Here is a 20,228-nt window from a genome sequence, read left to right as displayed (position 1 = left end):
CAGCAATCCTGAGAAAGAACAAAGTAGGTGGGATCTCAATACCAGATATCAAGCTGTATTACAAAGCCACTGTTCTCAAAACTGCCTGGTACTGGCACAAGAACAGACATATATATCAATGGAATAGAATAGAGACCCCAGAAATCTACCCGAACCACTATGCTCAATTAATATTTGACAAAGTAGGCAAGAACATACAATAAAGTTAAGACAGTCTCTTCAATACATGATGTTGGGAAAATTGGACAGATACATGCAAAATAATGAAACTAACTTACACCATACACAAAAATAAACTCACAATTGATAAAGGACTTAAATGTAAGACGTGAAACCACAAAAATCCTAGGGGAATCCAAAGGCAACAAAATCTCAGATATATGCCGAAGCAATTTCTTCACCCATATAGCTCCTAAGGCATTGGAAACTAAAGAGAAAATAAAAAAATGGACTGCATCAAAATAAAAAGTTTCTGCACAGCAAAAGACACCATCAACAAAAAACAAGAAAGCCCACTGCATGGGAGAAGATATTTGCCAATGTTATCACCAATAAGCGTTTCATCTCCAACATTAATAGGGAACTCATACAACTTAACAAAAGGAAGATATAAAATCCAATAAAAAAATTTGGGCAAAGGATCTAAATAGACACCTTTCAAAAGAGGACATTCCTGAAAGCCAAGAGACATATGAAAACATGCTCAAAGTCACTAATCATTTGAGAAATGCAAATCAAAACACCAATGAGGTACCATCTCACACCTGTCAAAATGGCTATCATCAACAAATGACAAATGACAAGTGCTGGCGAGGATGGGGAGAAAAAGGAACCCTCCTTCACTCCTGGTGGGAAGGCAGACTGGTGCAGCCACTGTGGAGAACAGTGTGGCGTTTCCTCAAAAAACTAAAAATGAGAGAAACCAAGATGGCGGCATAGGTAAACACCGGAGTTTGCTGCCTCGAACAACCACTTCAAAAATACAACTAAAAGACGGAATGGACATCATCCAAAACCACAGGAAGGCTGGCTGAGTGGAAATTCTACTAGGAGAAGGAAAACTAGAAGGAAAGAGAAAAGCATACCGAGACTCAGAGGAGGCACAGTACGGAAGTAAAATACTAAGGTGCAGAGGTGCATGCGAAGTGGGCTGGGGGCTGAGGGCGCGGTTGTGGTTTTCAATCAGGAGGGAGTCTCAGGCTCTGAGCTCCAGTTCCGGGTGAGTCTCTAGGGACCCAGACTCATACAGGAGAAGTGGGACTGTCTGGCATTGGTCAGAACTCGAGGGCATCTTTCTCTCCGAGAGGCTTGCAGCGATTACTGGGACACTGAGAAGCAGAGCCTCTGAGGGCAAGACTGAGAGCAGCCATAACTGTTGATTCCATGGGACCCGCCCCACCCAAGCCCTGCAGAGAGGCTTTTGCTGGATACCCTCAGGCAAAGGCTAGATTATCACCTCCCTAGAGATCCAGGAGCCAGGAAACCCAGAGGTCAAAGTGGGACCATCCAGTTTGCAGCTCCATGGAACCACAAAGGACACACTCAGGAGGCAGACTCAGTGAGCAACAAAGCCCCACTAAAACAAGTCTTGCTCCAGAAGTTCTCCCACTGCAGACACAGCTGATTCTCAGCCAATTGGCCTGGATGTCAATTCCTCCCAGTGATAACTACAACAATCAAGGCTTAACTACAAGACTGTGCACAAAGCCCACAAGAGGGTGCACTAAGAGTGCCCTCCTCAGGTAATTGGGGAGGCTGAACCACTGGGCCCTAGAGGACACTCAGCACAGAAAACCATTTTATCAACACAGAGAAGCATAAAAAATGCGGAGACAAAGTAAAAGGACACAAATGACAGAAATGGAGGAAAGCAAACTGCTGGATAAAGAGTTCAAAACCACACTTTTAAGGTTTTTCAAGAATTTTCTAGAAACTGCTGATAAACTTAATGAGATCTACAAGAAATCTAATGAGACCCTCGAGGTTGTGATAAAGGACCAACTAGAAATTAAGCAGACACTGACTGAAATAAAGAATATTATACAGACTCCCAACAACAGACCAGAGGAGTGCAAGAATCAAGTCAAATATTTGAAATGTGAAGAAGCAAAAAACACCCAACTGGAAAAGCAAAATGAAAAAAGAATCCGAAAATACGAAGACAGCTTCAAGTGTACCAACGGCCGAATTATAGGGGTGCCAGAAGATGAGAGAGAGCAAGATATTGAAAACCTATTTGAAGAAATAATGACAGAAAACTTCCCCTACCTGGTGAAAGAAATAGACTTACAAGTCCAGGAAGCACAGAGAACCACAAACAAAAGGAATCCAAAGAGGACCACACCAAGATACACCATAATTAAAATGTCAAGAGCAAAAGACAAAGAGAGAATCTTAAAAGCAGCAAGAGAAAGAAACCCAGTTACCTACAAGGGAATACCCATATGACTGTCAGCTGATTTCTCAACAGAAACTTTGCAGGCCAGAAGGGAGTGGCAAGAAATATTCAAAGTGATGAATGCCAAGAAGAACCTACAACCAAGATTACTTTATCCAGCAAGGCTATCATTCAGAATTGAAGGTCAGATAAAGAGCTTCACAGATAAGGAAAAGCTAAAGGAGTTCATCACCACCAACTCAGTATTATGTGAAATGCTGAAAGGTATCCTTTAAGAAGAGGAAAAAGAAGAAAAAGGTAAAGATACAAATGAGGAACAACAAATACGAATCTATCAACAAGTGAATCTAAAAATCAAGTGAATAAATAATCTGGTGAACAGAATGAACTGGTGATTATAATAGAATCAGGGACAGAGAAAGGGAATGGACTGACTATTCTTGTGGGGGAAAGGGGTGTGGCGGATTCGGGAAGAGACTGGACAAAAATCGTGCACCTATTGATGAGGACAGTGGGTGGGGAGTGAGGGCCGAGGGTGGGGCGGGAACTGGGAGGAGGGGAGTTATGGGGGGGAAAAAGAGGAACAAATGTAATAATCTGAACAATAAAGATTTAATTTAAAAAAACAAAAAAAGAGAACCCTTTATCCTTTGGGTTACACATCTTCCTGCTGGGAAAACACACCTTCCAATAGCGAAATGCACCTTCCTGTAGGGCAACACTTCTTCCTGTGGTGGAAACTATCTTCTTCAGGAGGAACCCTCCTTCCTGTGGTCTAAATACACTTTCCTGTAGGGGAAATGAACCTTCCTGTAGGGGAATACATCTTTATTTAGGGGAAATGCACCTTCCTGTATGGGAAACTATTTTTCTGTGAGGGAAACTAATCTTTCTGTTGGGGAAAAGTCCCTTCCTTTGGGGGAACCTAATTTTCCAGTGTAGGAAACACATTCCTGTTGGGAAACAAACTTTTCTGTGAGGGAACCTTTCTTTCTGTGGGCAAACACATCTACCTGTGGGGAAAATGCATGTTTCCCGTGCGGGAAACTCACTTTCCTATGAAGGAAATGCACTCCCTGTGGGGGAACACATCTTCCTGTGGGGGAAATACACCTTCGTGTGGGGTAAAGTATCTTCCTGTGGAAGAACATTTTCTGTGGGGAAAATGCACTTTCCTGTGAAATGAACCCTTCATCCTGTGGGGGATATGCATATTCCTGTGGGAGAAATTCACCCTTTATGGAGGAAAGGCATCTTTCAGTGTGGTCACATTCTTCCTTAGGGGAAACACACATTCCTGTGAAGGAACGCATTTTCCCATGAGAGAAATTCACCTTCCTGTGGGGCAATTCATCTTCCTCTTGGGGGAAACATATAATCTTTATTAGGAATCATATTTTCTGTCAAGGAAAAGCAGCATTTTGTGGGGAAATGCAACTTACTTTAGGGTAATGCAGGTTCCTGTGGGAGAAACATACCTTCCTGTGAGGGAACACATCTTCTGTGAGTACAATTTCTTATTGGGGAACAATCTTCCCAGGGCAAAATGCACATTTCTGGATGTGAAATGCACCTTCCTGTGCAGGAATTCTTGTGAGTGAACATATCTTCCTGTGGAGGAATATATCTTACATTGGGAAAAACACACGTTCCTGTGGAGATCACATGTATATGTGGAGGAAATTTACCTCCCTGAGGGGGAACCTAATCTTCCTGTATGAGGAACACATTTTCTGTGGGGAAATGCAGCTTCCCATGGGCAAAAACATCTTCCTGTGCCAAAACCATTGTTCCTATGAAGGGGAAGGCAACTACCTGTGCAGGAATTCTTCTTCCTTTAGGGGCACACATCTTCCTGTTATGGAACTGTGTTATCCTATAGGGGACTGTATCTTCCCGTAGGGCTACACTTCTTCCTGTTATGGACCCTTTTTCCTGTGGGGGGTGAGAGACCATCTATCTGTGTCGAAACACATTCCTGTGGGTAAATTAACCTCCCAGTTGGGGAACACACCTCCCTTTGGGGCAAACACACCTTCCAGTGCAGGAACCTATATTCCTGTATGGGAACGTAGTCTTATTGTTAGGAAAATGCCCTTTTCTGTGGGAAACCTAATCTTCTTGTGGGAGAAACACAGTCATGTTGGGAAATACACACCTGTGAGGGAAACCTTTTTTGTGGGCAAACACATCTACCTTTGGGGAAATGTATGTTCCTCTGAGGGAGACCATATCCTTTGGGAGTAATGCAACTTCCTATGGGGAAATGCATATTCCTCTGAGGGAACCGTTCTTGGGGGAAACTCACCTTCCTGTGGGAGAATCTTTTCTATGGCTGAAATGCACATTCTTTTGGGGTAAATGCACCTTCCTGTGGGATGAACCCTTCATCCAGGGGGACACACACACCTTCCTGTGTAGGAAATTCACCTTTTGTTGGGAATTACACCTTTCTATGTGTGAACACATCTTCCTTTGGGGGAAATACACCTTCCTGTGAAGAAACACATATTTACGTGATGGAAATTCACCTTCCTGCAGGGTAAATTCATATTCCTGTGTGGTAAACACACTTTCCTGTGTGGGAATTGTTTTTTCTGTCAGGAAAAAGCAATATTTGTGGGGAAAATACACCTTTCTGTAGGGGAATGCTGCTTGCTGGGGGGAAATACATGTGCCTGTGAGGGTATACATCTTCCTCTGGGGAACAATTTTCTTTTGGGGAACAATCTTCTCATGACTAAATAGACCTGCCTATAGTGGTGTGGGGGAAACACACCTTCCAATGCAGCAATTCTTCTTCTGGATGAACACATCTTCCTGTGGGGGAAGCCTTTTCCCTTTGGGGATAGACATATTCCTCTTGTGAAATGCACATTTCTATAGGGGAATGTATCTTTCTGTAGGGGAACACTTCTTCCTGTGGGGAAACCCTTCTTCCTCTGGAAGAAATGCACTGTTCTGTGAGGGACACTAACCTTCCTGATGAGGAAAACATGTTTCTTTGGGGAGAAGCACCTTCCAGTGTGGGAACCTATTTTCCTATGGGGGCACCTCATCTTCCCATTGAGCAAAAAGCACCTTTCTGTGGGGAAATCTGAACTTCCTGAAAGGGAGTTCACACATTTTCAGTGAGGCAACCCTTATTCCAGTAGGGTAAACTCAACTTCCTTTTGGGGGAAATGCACCTTCCTATGTGGGAATACATCTTCCTGTGGGGGAAATACACATTCTTGTGGAGAAAGTATCTTCCCTTGCCTGGAGGTCAGGATTTTTGAAGGATTCCCAGGTGGTTCTGGTGTGCAGCCAAGGTTGAGAACCACTGATTTAGAGAAAGAGGGATAGAGAGATAGAAATGTTGATGAGAGAGAAACATCATCAATCAGCTTCCCTGATGAGGAATCGAACAGGTGACGTTTGGGTTCCTGGGTCGATGCTCAACCACTGAGCCACATCTGCCTGGCGGAGGCCCAGCAATTTGTTTGAACAAGCTCTCTGTGTGATTCTGATGCATGCTAAAAAAAAAAAAAAAAAAGAAAGAAAGAAAGTATCTTCCCTTGAGTGAAACTCATCTTCCTGTGCAGGAATTCTTCTTGTGGGGGAAAGGCACCTTCTGTGTGGGAACACATCTTCCTGTGGGAGAACCATTCCTGTGGGGGAAACCCACCTTACTGTGGGGTGAACACTTCATCTTGTAGAGAATATGCAATCTCCTATTGGGGGAAACATACCTTTCTTGGGGGGAAATTCAGCTTTTTGTGAGGGAAAGGTGCCTTGGTGTGTGGGAACACATCTTCCTTTGGGAGAAATACACCTTGATGTGACAGAACACATTTTCAATGGGAGAAATTGACCTTCCTTAGGGGCAATTCATTTTCCTGTGTGGGAAACACATTTTCCTGTGTTGGAACCATAATTTCTGACAGAGTAAATCAACTTTTTGTGGGGAAAAGCACCTTCCTGTGAGTGAACACATCTTCCTGCTGGGGAATAGTTTTCTTTTGGGGAATGATCTACCTATATCAAAATACACATTCTTGGGGGGCAGGGGGTCACACTTTCCTGTGCAGGAATTCTTCTTCCTGTGGTGAACACACCTTCCTGTGGAGGAACACTTTTTCCTTTGGGGGAGAATGCACCTCTATGTGAAGAAAATTAATCTTTCTGTGGTAACCTGATATTCCTATATGGGAAATGCATCTTCCTGTGGGGGAATTCCCCTTCTTCTGGGCTAAAACAACTTCCTATGTGAAAACCCTTCCTTCTTTGGGGGTACACATCTTCCTGTTGGGGAAATACACCTTCTGAGAGGGGAATGCATCTTCCTGCAGGGCAACACTTCTACCTGTAGAGGAACCTTTCTTTATACAGAACACTCCTTCCTGTGGTCAAAATGCACTTCCCTGTGGGAGAAATGAAACTTCCTGCCAGGGAACACATATTCCTACAGAGGAAATGCACCTTCCTGTGTGGGAACCAATTTTCCTGTGGGGGAAAATAATCTTCCTATTGGGAAAAATCCCCTTCCGGTGGGAGAACCTAATCTTCTTGTGGGGGAAACACATTCATGTTGGGAACACACATTTACCTGTGAGGAAAATGCATGTACCTTTGAGGGAACCTTTCTTCTTGTGTGGGAAAACACACCTTCCTGATGCAGAAATACACCTTCCTGTAGAAGAAAGTATCTTCCAGTGGGGAAAACTCACCTTCCTGTATTGGAATCCTTGCTTTGGTGGGGAAGGCACCTCCTGCACAGGAAACCTTCTTCCTGTAGGGGCACACATCTTCCTGTTCAGGAAACCGTGCCTTCCTATATGGGAATGTACCCTCTTGTAGGTCTACACTGCTTCCTGTGGTAGAATCTTTTTTCCTGTTTGGGAGCCCTCCTTCCCGTGGTTGAAATGCACATTCATGTGGGGGAAATGAAACTTCCAGTTGGGGAATACGTCTTCCTTTGGGGGACACACACATTCCACTGTGGGAATCTATATTTCTGTGGGAGAGCCTAATCTTCCTCTTGGGTAAAAGTCTCTTCCTGTGGCAGAACCTAATCTTCATATGGGGGAAACATTTAAGTTGGGAAACATGACTGTCTGTGAGGGAACCCTTCTTCCTGTGGGTGAACACACCTACCTGTGAAGGAAATGCATGTTCCTGTGAGGGAACACATCTTCCTTCATAGAACACAGCTTTCTTTGGGGGAATGATCTTCCCATGGCAAAATGCATCTTCATTGGGGGAAAAGCACCTTCCTGTGCAGGAATTCTTCTTCCTGTGAGTGATCACATCTTCCTTTGAGGAAACCTTTACTCCTTTGGGGATACACATCATCCTGTGGGCAAACAGACATTACTATAGGGGAATGCATCTTCCTGTAAGGGAAAACTTCTGAATGTGGTAGATCCTTTCTTCCTGTAGGTAAACATTTCTTCCTGTGGTCGAAACACAATGTTTTGTGGGAGAAACTAATCTTCCTGAGGAGCAAAATATCTTCCTTGGGGGAAACCCACATTTCTGTGTGGGAACCTCATTTCCTAAATAGGAACCCAATCTTTCTGTTGAGGAAAAGAACCTTCCTCTTGGGGAACCTAATCTTCCATAAGGGAATACAAAACTTCCTGTTGTGAAACACTTTTCTACTGAGGGAACCCCTTGTTTCAGTTGGGGAAATTCACCTTACTGTGGGGAAAATGCACCTTCCTGCAGGTGAACACCTCTTTCTGTGGAGGAAAACGCACCTTTCTTTGTCAGAAATTCAACTTCTTGCCATGGAAAGGCCTTTGGCTGTGTGGAAACAAATCTCCTTTGGGAGAAACACACCTTCATGTGAGAGAACACATTTTCTGTGGGAGAAATTCACCTTTCTGAGGGGAAATTTATCTTCTTTTGGGGGAAACACCTTTTCCTAGTGGGAATTATAATTTCTGTCAGGGAAAAGTAACTTTTGTGGGGAAATTGACCTTCCTGAATGGAAATGCAGCTTCCTGTGAGGGAATGCAGCTTCCTGAGAGAGAACACCTCTTCCTGTGGGGGAAATACACCTTCTTCTGGAGGAAAGTATCTTCCTGTGAGGGAAACTCAACTTCCTATGCAGGCATCCTTCTGGCTGTTGGGGAATGGCATCCTTTTCTGCAAGAAGCACACCATGTGTGGGAACAAATCTTTCTGTGGGAAAACATTTTCTGTGGGGGAAATGCACATGCCTCTGGGATGCACCGTTCATTCTGTGGGGGATACACACAATTCCTGTTGTGCAAATTCACCTTTTATGGAGGAAAGGCACCTTCCTGTATGGTGACACATCTTCCTTTGGGAGAAAACACAAATTCCTATAATTGAACACACCTTCCAGTAAGAGAAATTCACCTTCCTGTGAGGAAATTCATCTTCCTCTGGGGGAAAACACATCTTCCAATTTGGAAATCATTCTTTCTGTCAAGGAAAGGCAACTTTATGTGGAGAAAAGCAACTTCCTGTAGTATAATACAGCTTGCTGTGGGAGAAACACACCTTCCTGTGAGGGAACACATCTTTCTCTGTGGAACACAACTTCCTTTTGGGGAACAATATTCCCATAAGGAAATGCACCTTCTTGGGTGCAAAACACACCTTCCTGTGCAGGTATTCTTCTTCCTGTGGGTGAACACTTCTTCCTGTGGAGGAACACTTCTTACTTTGGGAGAAACACACCTTCCTGTAGAGAAGGGATCTATATGTGGGGGAAATTAACCTTCCTGTGAGGGAACCTAATCTTCCTGTAGAGGGAACAGATTTCCTGTGGCAAAAATGCACCTTCCTGTGGGCAATAACATCTTCCTATGTAGAAACCATTAATTCTCTGGGGGGAAGGCACCTTCCCCGATGGGAACCCTTCTTCCTGTGAGAGAAAATTCACCTTCCAGTGGTAGAAAACGCACCTTCCTGTAGGGAAATGCAACTTCCTGTGGGGGAAACGCATCTTCCTGTGAGGGAACACCTCTTCATGCTGGGAAACACAACTTCCTTTTGGGGAACTATCTTCCCATGGCAAAATGCTCCGTTCTGGTGGCTTACACACCTTCTTGTGCAAGAATTCTTCTTCCTGTGGGTCATTACAACTTTCTGTGGAGGAACACTTCTTACTTGGGGGGAAATGCACCTTCCTTTGAAGAATGCATCTATATGTGGTGGAAATTCACCTTCCTTGGGGGAACCTAATCTTCCTGTAGGGGAAATGCAACTTCCTATGGGCAAAAACATTCTTCCTGTGGGGGAAGGCAACTTCCTGTGCAGGGGTCCTTCTTCCTTCAGCGGCACACCTCTTCCTGTGGTGGAGCCAGTCTTCCTATGGTCAAAACATACATTCTTGTGGGGGCAATGAATCTTTCTATTGTGGAACACATCTTTCTTTGGGGGAAGCACACCTTCCACTGTGGGTACCTATATTCCTGTGGGGGAATCCAATCTTCCTGATGGGGAAAAGTTCCTTCCTGTGGGGGAACCTAATCTTTGTGTGGGGGAACATATTCATGTTGGAAAACACACTTGTCTGAAAGGGAACCCTTCTTCTTGTGGGGAAACTCACCTTCCTGTGGGGGAAATGCACCTTCCTATGAGGGAACACATCTTCCTTAGTGGAACACAACTTCCTTTTGGGGAACAATCTTCCCATGGCAAAATACACCCTTGTTAGGGAAAAACGCACCTTCCTGTGTAGGAATTCTTCTTACTCTGAATGATCACCTTTCTGGGGCAGGTGGAGGAACCCTTCTTCCTTTTAAGGTACACATAATCCTGCAGGGAAAATGAGCAATCCTATAGGGGAGTGCATCTTTCTGTAAGGGAACACTTCTTCTTCCTGCGGTGGAACCTTTCTTCCTGTAGGGAAACACTTCTTACTGTGCTTGAAACCCATCATTCTGAGGGGGAAACTGACCTTCCTGTTGAGGAAAACATCTTCCTTTGGGGGAATTGCACATTTCTGTGTGGGAATGTATTATTCTGTAGGGGAACCTAATCTTCCTGTTGAGGAAAACCACCTTGATGTTGTGGAATCTAAGCTTCCTGAAGGAAAAACACATTCCTGTTGGGAAACAACTTTCTGTGAGAGAATGCCTCCTCCAATGGGGTAAAATCATCTTCCTGTGGGGCAAATGTACCTTCCTGTGGGGGAACACATCTTCCTGTGGGGGAAAGTATCTTGCTATGAGGAAAACTCATCTTTCTGTGCAGGACTCCATCTCCCTGTGAGGGAAAGTCACCTTCCTATGCAGGAACACATTTTTCTTTGGGAGAACCCTTTCTGTGGGGGAAACCCACCTTCCTATGGGGTGAACCCTTCATCTGTGAGGTATACAGAACCTCCTATGGGGAAACGCACCTTCCCTTGTTGGAAATTCGCCTTCTTGTGGGGGAAAGGCCCCTTGCTGTGTGGAAAAACATCTTCCTTTAGGATAAAAACACCTTCATGTGAAGGAACATATTTTCTGTGGGAGAAATTCACCTTCCTGAGGGACAATTCATCTTCCTGTGTGGGAAACCCATCTTCCTGTGTGGGAATTATTTCTGTCAGGGAAAAGCACCATTTTGTGGGTGAATGCACCTTCCTGTGAGGGAACACATATTCCTGTGGGGGAAATAGACCTTCCTGTGGGGAAATGTATCTTCCTGTGAGGGGAAACTCACCTTCCTGTGCTGGCATACTTCTGGGTGTAGGGGAAAGGCATATTCCTCTGCAAGAAACACACCATCATGTTGGAAACACATCTTCCTGTGGGAGAACATTTTCACTGGGGGAAACACACCTTCCTATTGGATGAACCCTTTATCCTGTGCTAGATACATACTTTTTGTGGGGAAAATCCACGTTTTGTGGTGGAAATGCACCCTCCTGTGTGGTAACACATCTTTGTTTGGGGGAAACACACATTCCTGTGAATGAACACAACTTCCCGTGAGAGAAATTCATCTTTCTGGGGGAAAATTCATCTTTTGGGGAGCGGGGTGGGGTGGGGAACACATCTTCCTGTGTGGGAATCATTCTTTTTGTCAGGGAAAAACAAATTTTTGTGGGAAAACACAACTTTCCATAGGGTAATGCAGCTTCCTGTAAGAAAAACACACCTTCCTGTAAGGGAACATATCTTCCTCTGTGGAACACATCTTCCTTTTGGGGAACCATCTTCCCATGGCAAAAAGCACCTTCCTGGGTGCAAAATGCAAATTCCTGTGCAGAAATTCTTCCTATGGGTTAATATATCTTTCTGTGAATGAACACTTCTTACTTTGGGGGAATCGTACCTTCCTGTGGAGAACTCATCTATGTGCGGGGAAAATTCACACTCCTGTTGGGGAACCTAATCCTTCTGTAGGAGGAACACATTTCCTGTGGGGAAATGCATTTTCCTGTAAGCAAAAACATCTTCCTGTGTGGAAACCATTCTTCCTGTGGGGGTAGACATGATCCTGTTGGGGTAGTGGACATTGCTATAGGGGAATGCATGTTCTTGTAAGGAAACACTTCTTCCTATGGGGGGACCTTTCTTCCTGTAGGAAAACTCTTCTTCCTGTGGTCAAAACACACCGTTTTGTGGGGGAAACTATCCTTCCTGTTGAGGAAACATGTTCCTTTGTGGGAAATGCACATTTCTCTGTGGGAACATATTTTCCTGTGGGAGAATCTAAACTACTTTTTTTAAAAAATTAAATCTTTATTGTTCATATTATTACAGTTGTCCCTCTTTTTTCCCCCCATAGCTCCCCTCCACCCAGTTTCAACCCCACCCTCTGCCCTTACCTCCACCCACTGTCCTCATCCATAGGTGTACGATTTCTGTCCAGTCTCTTCCCCCGCCTCCACACCCCTTTTCTCCCCAAAAATAGTCAGTCCACTCCCTTTCTATACCCCTGATTCCATTATATTCACCAGCTTATTCTGTTCATCAGATTATTTATTCACTTGATTTTTAGATTCACTTGAGATAGATGTGTATTTGTTGTTCATAATTTTTATCTTTACCTTTTTCTTCTTCTTCCTCTTCTTAAAGGATACCTTTCAGCATTTCATATAATACTGGTTTGGTGGTGATGAACTCCATTAGCTTTTTCTTATCTGTGAAGTTCTTTATCTGACCTTCAATTCTGAATGATAGCTTTGCTGGATAAAATAATCTAGGTTGTAGGTTCTTGGTATTCATCACTTTGAATATTTCTTGCCATTCCCTTCTGGCCTGCAAAGTTTCTGTTGAGAAATCAGCTGACAGTCATATGGGTATTCCCTTGTAGGTAACTGGGTTTCTTTCTCTTGCTGCTTTTAAGATTCTCTCTTTGTCTTTTGCTCTTGGCATTTTAATTATGATGTGTCTTGGTGTGGTCCTCTTTGGATTCCTTTTGTTTGGGGTTCTCTGGGCTTCCTGGACTTGTAAGTCTATTTCTTTCACCAGGTAGGGGAAGTTTTCTGTCATTATTTCTTCAAATAGGTTTTCAATATCTTGCTCTCTCTCTTCTTCTGGCACCCCCATAATTCGGATGTTGGTACGCTTGAAGCTGTCCCAGAGGCTCCTTACACTATCTTCATACTTTTGGATTCTTTTTTCTTTTTGTTTTTCCAGTTGGGTGATTTTGCTTCTTCGTATTTCAAATCTTTGACTTGATTCTTGTGACCCTCTAGTCTGTTGTTGAAACGCTGCATAATATTCTTTATTACAGTCAGTGTATGCTTAATTTCTAGTTGGTCCTTTTTCATAACCTTGAGGGTCTCACTAGATTTCTTGAGGGTCTCACTAAATTTATCGGCAGTTCCTAGAAAATTCTTGAAAAACCTTGAAAGTGTGGTTTTTGAACTCTATATCCAGTAGTTTTCTTTCCTCCATTTCTGTCATTTGTGTCCTGTTTCATTGTCTCTGCATTTTTTATGCTTTCCTGTGTTGATAGAGTGGCTTTCTGTGCTAGGTTTCCTATAGGGCCTGATGGATCAGCCTCCCCAATTACCTGAGTTGGACACTCTTGGTGCACCCCTTTGTGGGCTTTGTACACAGTCTTGTTGTAATTAAGCCTTGATTTTTGTAGGTATCACTGGGAGGATTTGACTTCCAGGCCAATTGTCTGTGAGAATCATCTGTGTCTACAGTGGGAGAACTTCTGTGCTGGAGACACCCTTATGGGGCAAGACTTGCTTCAGTAGGGCTTTGGTGCTCACTGAGTCTGCCCCCTGAGTGTGTCCCTTATGGATCTGAGGAGTTGTAATCTGGATGGTCCCACTCTGACCACTGGATACACTGGCTCTTGGATCTCTTAGGAGATGCTAATTTAGCCTCTGCCTGAGTCTACCCAGTAGGAACTACAGAGAGATCTGCAGGTTCCTCTTCTTTGTTTGGGGTTTGGAGGTGCCCAGATGAGGCCCCGCTGTGAAGCAATGCAAGCTGCTGTGGGGCCTTGGGCATTCTTTTGGAAGTTCTGGGTCTCTCTGACCCAGCTGCAGATTGTTAGGTAATTTTCAGATTGCAAAGGGCCAGGCCTTTCATATGCAAAGGCTCTGAGCACAGCTTGGGCGGGGTGGGGTCTCATGGAATCAACAGCGTGGAGCAAACTGCTATGGCTAATCCTCAGTTCTACCCTAAGAGGCCCCACATCTCAGTGTCCCAGTAATCACTGCAAGCACCTCTGAGAGAAAGCCGCCCTTGAGTTCTGACCAATGCCAAACAGTCTCTCCCCGTATGAGTCTGGGTTCCCAGATACTCTCCTGGAACTGGAGTTCAAAGCAGTTGGGAGCTTGAGACTCCCTCCTGATTGAAAAAGACAACAGCGTCCTCAGTTGCCAGCCCTTGCCATGTGCACCTCCATACCTCTGCACATTACTTCCACACCTCCTCTGAGTCTCAGTGTGCTTTTCTCTTTCCTTCTATTTGTAGAATTTCCACACAGCCAGCCTTCCTGTGGTTCTGGATGATGTCTGTTTTGTCTTTTAGTTGCATTTTTGAAGTGGTTGTGCGAGGCAGCAATTTCTGGTGTTTACCTATGCTGCCATTTTGATTTCTCCCAAACCTAAACTTCTTGTTGAGGAAAAGCACCTTCCTAATGGGGAACCTAATCTTCCTGAAGGGAAAACACAAAATCCTGTGGAGAAACACAATTTTCTCTGAGGGAAGCCTTCTTCCTGTGGGGGAAACTCACCTTCCTGTGGGGGAAACTCACCTTCCTGTGGGGGAATACATCTTCCTGTGGGGGAAATACATCTTCTTGTGTTGGAACGTATCTTCCTGTGAGTGAAACTCACCTTCCTGTGCAGGAATCCTTCTTGCTGTGGGGGAAAGACACCTTCCTGTGCAGGAACACATCTTACTGAGGAAGAAACACACTTTCATGTGAGGGAACATATTTTCCATGGGAGAAATTTACCTACCTGAGAGGCAATTGATCTTTTTTGGGGGGAAACACATATTCCTGTGTGGGAAATGCTATATCTGTCAGGGAAAAGCAACATTTTGGGGAAAATTAACCTTCCTGTAGGGAAATGCAGCTTCCTGTGGAGGAATGTACCTTCCTGTGAGAGACCACATCTTTCTGCTGGAGAACACAACTTCTTTTGGGGGAACAATATTCTTATGGTGAAAGGAACCTTTTTTGGGGGGGGGAACACACCTTCCTCTGCAGGAATTCTTCTTCCTGTGGGTGAACACATCTTCCTGTGGAGAAGCACTTCTTCCTTGCGAGAAGTGCACCTTCCTGTGTGGGAACACATTTTTATGTGGGGGAAATTCACCTTCCTATCGTGAACCTAATCTTCCTATATGGGGAACACATCTTCTTGTGAGGAAATGCACCTTCCTATTGGCAAAAATGTCTTCCTGTGTGGAAACCATTCTTCCTGTGAGGAGAAGGCACATTTATGTGTGGGAACCCTTCTTCCTTTGGGGGTACACATCTTACTGTTGGGGAAACACACCTTCTGAGAGGGGAATGCACCTTCCTGTAGGGCAACACTTCTTCCCCTGGTGGATCCTTTCTTCTTTTGGGGGAACTCTCCTTCTTGTGGTTGAAATGCACCTTCCTAAGGGAGAACCTATTTTCCTTTCTGGGTACCTAATCTTCCTGTGGGAATAACACACATTCCTGTTGGGAATCACACCTTTCTGTGAGGAACCCTTCTCACTTGGTTGAACACATCTTCCTGTGGGGGAAATGCATGTTCTGAAAGGACAGAACAGGACTGATAGCTGTGTCCTTAACCCCTCTTCCAAGAAAAATCTGCAGAATGTATCAGTTACTCAGCCTGCCTTTATCTCGGCCAATGGGAAAGTAGGGAAAACTAGCCCAAGGCCAAGAGTATGCTAGCCACCCCCCTGTCTTTGTGTAACCAGATCCTAGCTGCACCCTGCCCTTGCGTCACTAGACCACTGCCCTCACTCAACCAACTGGAATCAGCCAAATCAGTGGTCAGAGAGTGCCCCTACCCCCCGACCCCAAGCCCTATAAATTCTTTGTTCTCTTGGGACTCGGGGCTCTCACTCACATCCAGTAATGGAGGCAGAGGGGGACCAAGCTGGCTTGAATAAAGACTCTATGCTTTTGTATCGGATTTGGTGCTCCCTAGTGATGTCCTTTGGGGGATCTTGAAATCTGGGCATAACAGTTCCATTGAGGGAGCTCATGTTCCTGTGGCAGAAAGGCACCTTCCTATGGGGGAAATTCAACTTCCTGTGAAGAAGCCCATCTTTCTGTGGGGGAAACTCACCTTTCTACTGGGGAAATGCACCTTCCTTTACGGAACACGTCTTCCAGTGGTGGAAATGCGCCTTCTTGTAAGGAAAATTATCTCCTGTTAAAGAAACTCACCTTCCGGTGCAGGAATCCTTTCTGCTATGGTGGAAAAGCACCTTCCTATCCAATAAAGAATAATTCCTGTGCCAGAACACATTCCTGTGTGAGAACACTTCCTGTGGGGGAAAGGCACCTTCCTGTGTGGGAACACATTTTTTTTGAGGGGGGGTGGGGGCTAGGGGGAACATATCTTTCTGTGGAGGATATTCACCTTCCTGTGGGATAAATTCATCTTCCTGTGGGGAAACAGATCTTCCTTTGTGTTTCCCCCACAGCAAGAAGAATTCCTGCACAGGAAAGTGAGTTTCCCTCACAGGAATATTGCTCCCTCCACCCCCCCAGTAGGTGTATTTCCCCCATTGGAATATGTGTTACCCCACAGGAAGTTTCATTTCCCACACAGGAAGTTGAGTTTCCCCCACAGGAAGAAGGGTTCCCTCACAGGAATGTAGGTTTCCCCCTATGAAGATGCATTTCTCCCACATGAACATGCATTTTCCCCACAGTAAAATGTGTTCATCCACAGGATGAATAATTCCTGCATATGAAGGTGTGTTTGCCCCCTCCCAGGAAGTGCATTTCACCATAGGAAGATCTTTCCCCAAAAGGAAGTTTTTTTGCCCAGCGGAAATATGTGTTCCCTCCCAGGAAGGTGTGTTTCCCCCACAGGAAGGTGCATTCCCCCCACACCACAGAAATTTGTGCTCCCCAAAGGAAGGTGTGTTTCCCTGATAGAAATGTACTTTTCCCTTTGAAGATGAAGATTTCCCACACAGGAAGGTGCATTCTAACAAAGAAATGTGTGTTTCCCCCACAGGAAAATGAATTTCCCCCACATAAAAATGTGATCCCCTACAGGAAGGTGCAGATCCCCACAGGAAGATTTGTTCCCTCACAGGAAGGTGTCTTTCCCCCAAAGGAAGGTGTACTTCCCCCACAGTAACAAGGGTTCCAGTACAGGAAGCTTTGTTTCCCACACAGGAAGGTGCATTTAACTACTGGAAGATGATTCCCAACAGGAAGGTTCCTTCCCCCCACAGTTATGTGTGTTCCACCCATGGGAAAATTAGAACCCCCCACAGAAAGGTGTATTCCCCCACAGGAAGGTGCATTTCCCCCAAAGGAAGTTGTGATTCACAACAGGAAGGTATGTTTCTCCCAGAGGGAATTGCATTTCTTCCACAGAAAGAAGGGTTCCCACACAGGATGAAGGGGTTCCCCACAGGAAGGTTTTTTCCCCATAGGAAAGGGCATTTCCACCACCGGAAAAAAGGGTTTCCTTACAGGAAGGAGAGTTCCCCAATAGAAAGGTGCAAGAAACACACCTTCCAGTGGGAGAATGCATCTTCCTGTGGGAGAACCCTTCCGGTGGGGGAAATGCATCTTTCTGTGGGGAAAATTAACCTTTTTTGGAGGAAAGGCACCTTCCTGTGCAGGACACATCTTCCTTTAGGGGAAACACACATTCCTGTGAAAGAACACATCTTTCCGTGAGAGAAATTCACCTTTCTGTGGGAAAATTCATCTTCCTCTGGGGGAAAAACATCTTTCTGTGTGGGAACCATTATTTCTGTCAGGGAAAAGCAACTTTTTGTGGGGAAATGTAACTTCCTGTAAGGTAATGCAGCTTCCTGTGGGAGAAACACACCTTCCTGTGAGGGAACACATCTTCCTCTGTGGAACAAAACTTCCTTTTGGTGAATTATCTTCCCATGGTGAAATGCACCTTCCTGGGTGTGAAACACACCTTCCTGTGCAGGAATTATTCTTCCTGTGGGTGAACATATCTTCTCTCTTTTCTGGTGGTCGAATTTTTGGTGCAATAGGTACCATGTGTACATTCTTGTTTAATTTCTTCTGTGTCATGTTTTATCTTGTTATATTTTGTTCTGTTTGGACAGGACATCCACAACAGCCTGAATGATATCAGGGAAGAGCCACATAGTCAGACAACCCATGATGAGGCTCCATCAATGAAAGGAACAATAATATTCAATACCAAACTACATTAGGAGAACACAAATAACTCAAGTAGGAGTTTTTCCTAAAATACCCAGCTCAGGAGATCTGTGAGACTGCATGACTGGGTCCCACAAAACACCTACTACACAGAACCCCCCGAAATCTGGCTGGCATAGCAGTTTGATCTCAGACATAGAAACAAATACAAAGAGACAGCAAAATTGAGGAGACAATGAAATAATCCCCAAATGAAAGAAAAGGAGGAATCACCAGAAGAGAAAGAAAATGAAATTGAGGGAAGTATTTTGTCAGATAAAAAATTCTAAGTAATGGTTATAAGGATGCTCGAACATCTGACTGAGAATTACAAGCAATTCAATCAGAATTGTAAGGAGCTGAATGAAAAATACACCAACATGAAAAAGAGTCAAGAGGAAATAAAGAATGACATAGCTGCAATAAAGGAGACCTGGGAATGTTTCAACAGTGGACTAGAAGAAGCTGAGGATTGAATAAGTGACTTAAAAGACAAGGTAGAAGAAAACACACAAGCACAACAGCAATTGGAAAGAAAGAAAAAGCAGAAAGAGAGTTTAAGGGGCAGAAATGACAATGAAAACACAACAACCAAAATCTATGGGACACAGTGAAAGCAATCCTGAGAGGTAAGTTTATAGTACCAAGGGCCTACCTCAAAAAACAAATAAACAAAAAACTCATAATAAGTTATCTAAACCTACAACATAAATAATTAGAAAGAGAGCAAAAAGAAAGCCCAGAGTAAGTAGAAGGAAGGAAATAAAGATCAGAGCAGAAATAAATGTCATAAATACCAAAAGAACAATACAAAAAAATCAGTAGAACCAAGAGCTGGTTCTTTGAAAGGATAAACAAGATTGACAAACCTCTTGCCAGATGCACTAAGAAACAAAGGGAGAGGATCCGTAGACAACAGGGGGGTGGAGACATGAGTGGGGGGATGGGAGGTAATGTGGGGATAAGGACACATATGTAATAACTTAATCAATAAAAAAATTTAGGAGAACCAAGATGGCAGCATAGGTTAACGCCGGAATTTGCTGCTTTGAACAACTACTTCAAAAGTAAAACTAAAAGACGGAAGGGACATCACCCAGAACCACAGGAACGCTGGCTGAGTGGAAGTCCTACAACTAGGAGGAAAGAGAAACGCATACGGACACTCAGAGGAGGCGCAGTGCTGAAGTCAAATTCTGAGGTGCGGAGTGCACGGAGCGGGCTGGCGGCGGAGGGTGTGGTTGGCGTTTTCAATCGGGAGGGAGTCGCAGACTCTGAGCTCCAGATACAGGCGAGTCTTTAGGGACCCAGACTCAAACGGGAGAAGCGGGACTGTCTGGCTTCGGTCAGAGCGAGTGCAGCTTTCTCTCTGAGCTTTGCAGCGGGTGCTGGGACTCAGAGAGGCAGAGCCCCTGGGGACAGGACTGAGAGCCACCATAACTGCTCTCTCCAGCCAACCCTGTTGATCCTGTGCGACCCGCCCTGCCCAAGCCCTGCACAGAGGCATTTGTGGGATAGCCTCAGGCAAAGGCTAGATTAGCACCTCCCTAGAGGACAGAAGTTCTCTCACTGCTGACACAGCTGATTCTCATAGCCACTTGGCCTGGAGGTCAAACCCTCCCTGGGATTAGCTACAACAATCAAGGTTTAACTATAAGACTGCGAACAAAGACCACTAGGGGGTGCACCAAGGAAGCATAACAAAATGCGGAGACAAAGAAACAGGACAAAATTGTCAATGGAAGATATAGAGTTCAGAACCACACTTTTAAGGTCTCTCAAGAACTGTTTAGAAGCCACCGATAAACTTAATGAGATCTACAAGAAAACTAATGAGACCCTCGATGTTATATTGGGAAACCAACTACAAATTAAGCATACACGGACTGAAATAACGAATAATATACAGACTCCCGACAGCAGACCAGAGGAGCGCAAGAATCAAGTCAATGATTTGAAATGCGAGGAAGCAAAAAACACCCAACGGGAAAAGCAAAATGAAAAAAGAATCCAAAAATGCGAGGATAGTGTA

General features: G+C 44.5%; 1 protein-coding gene and 1 long non-coding RNA gene across 2 annotated transcripts in view; both read right to left on the bottom strand.

Moving 5' to 3' along the window:
• Nucleotides 1-6,531: 6,531 nt before the first annotated feature.
• LOC132225511 (uncharacterized) lies at nucleotides 6,532-15,534 on the bottom strand. The gene is made up of 3 exons (XR_009450960.1): nucleotides 15,020-15,534; nucleotides 14,651-14,719; nucleotides 6,532-7,287 (listed from the first exon to the last, which is right to left on the bottom strand). It is a non-coding gene; the product is annotated as an uncharacterized LOC132225511 (long non-coding RNA).
• Nucleotides 15,535-17,740: 2,206 nt separating this feature from the next.
• The window catches only part of LOC132225542 (eukaryotic translation initiation factor 2 subunit 3, Y-linked-like), a 112,540-nt gene continuing 110,052 nt past the window's right edge, over nucleotides 17,741-20,228 (bottom strand). Inside the window, exon 4 of the mRNA XM_059680642.1 lies at nucleotides 17,741-18,114. Coding sequence (XP_059536625.1) covers nucleotides 18,076-18,114 — 39 coding nt within the window. The 3' untranslated portion in view covers nucleotides 17,741-18,075. The remainder of the gene's footprint in view (nucleotides 18,115-20,228) is intronic.

This window comes from Myotis daubentonii, chromosome Y, assembly GCF_963259705.1.
Source record: "Myotis daubentonii chromosome Y, mMyoDau2.1, whole genome shotgun sequence".
Classification (NCBI taxonomy): domain Eukaryota; kingdom Metazoa; phylum Chordata; class Mammalia; order Chiroptera; family Vespertilionidae; genus Myotis; species Myotis daubentonii.
Note: the sequence above shows the minus strand (reverse complement) of the source record. Positions and strands in the feature narration are given on the sequence as shown.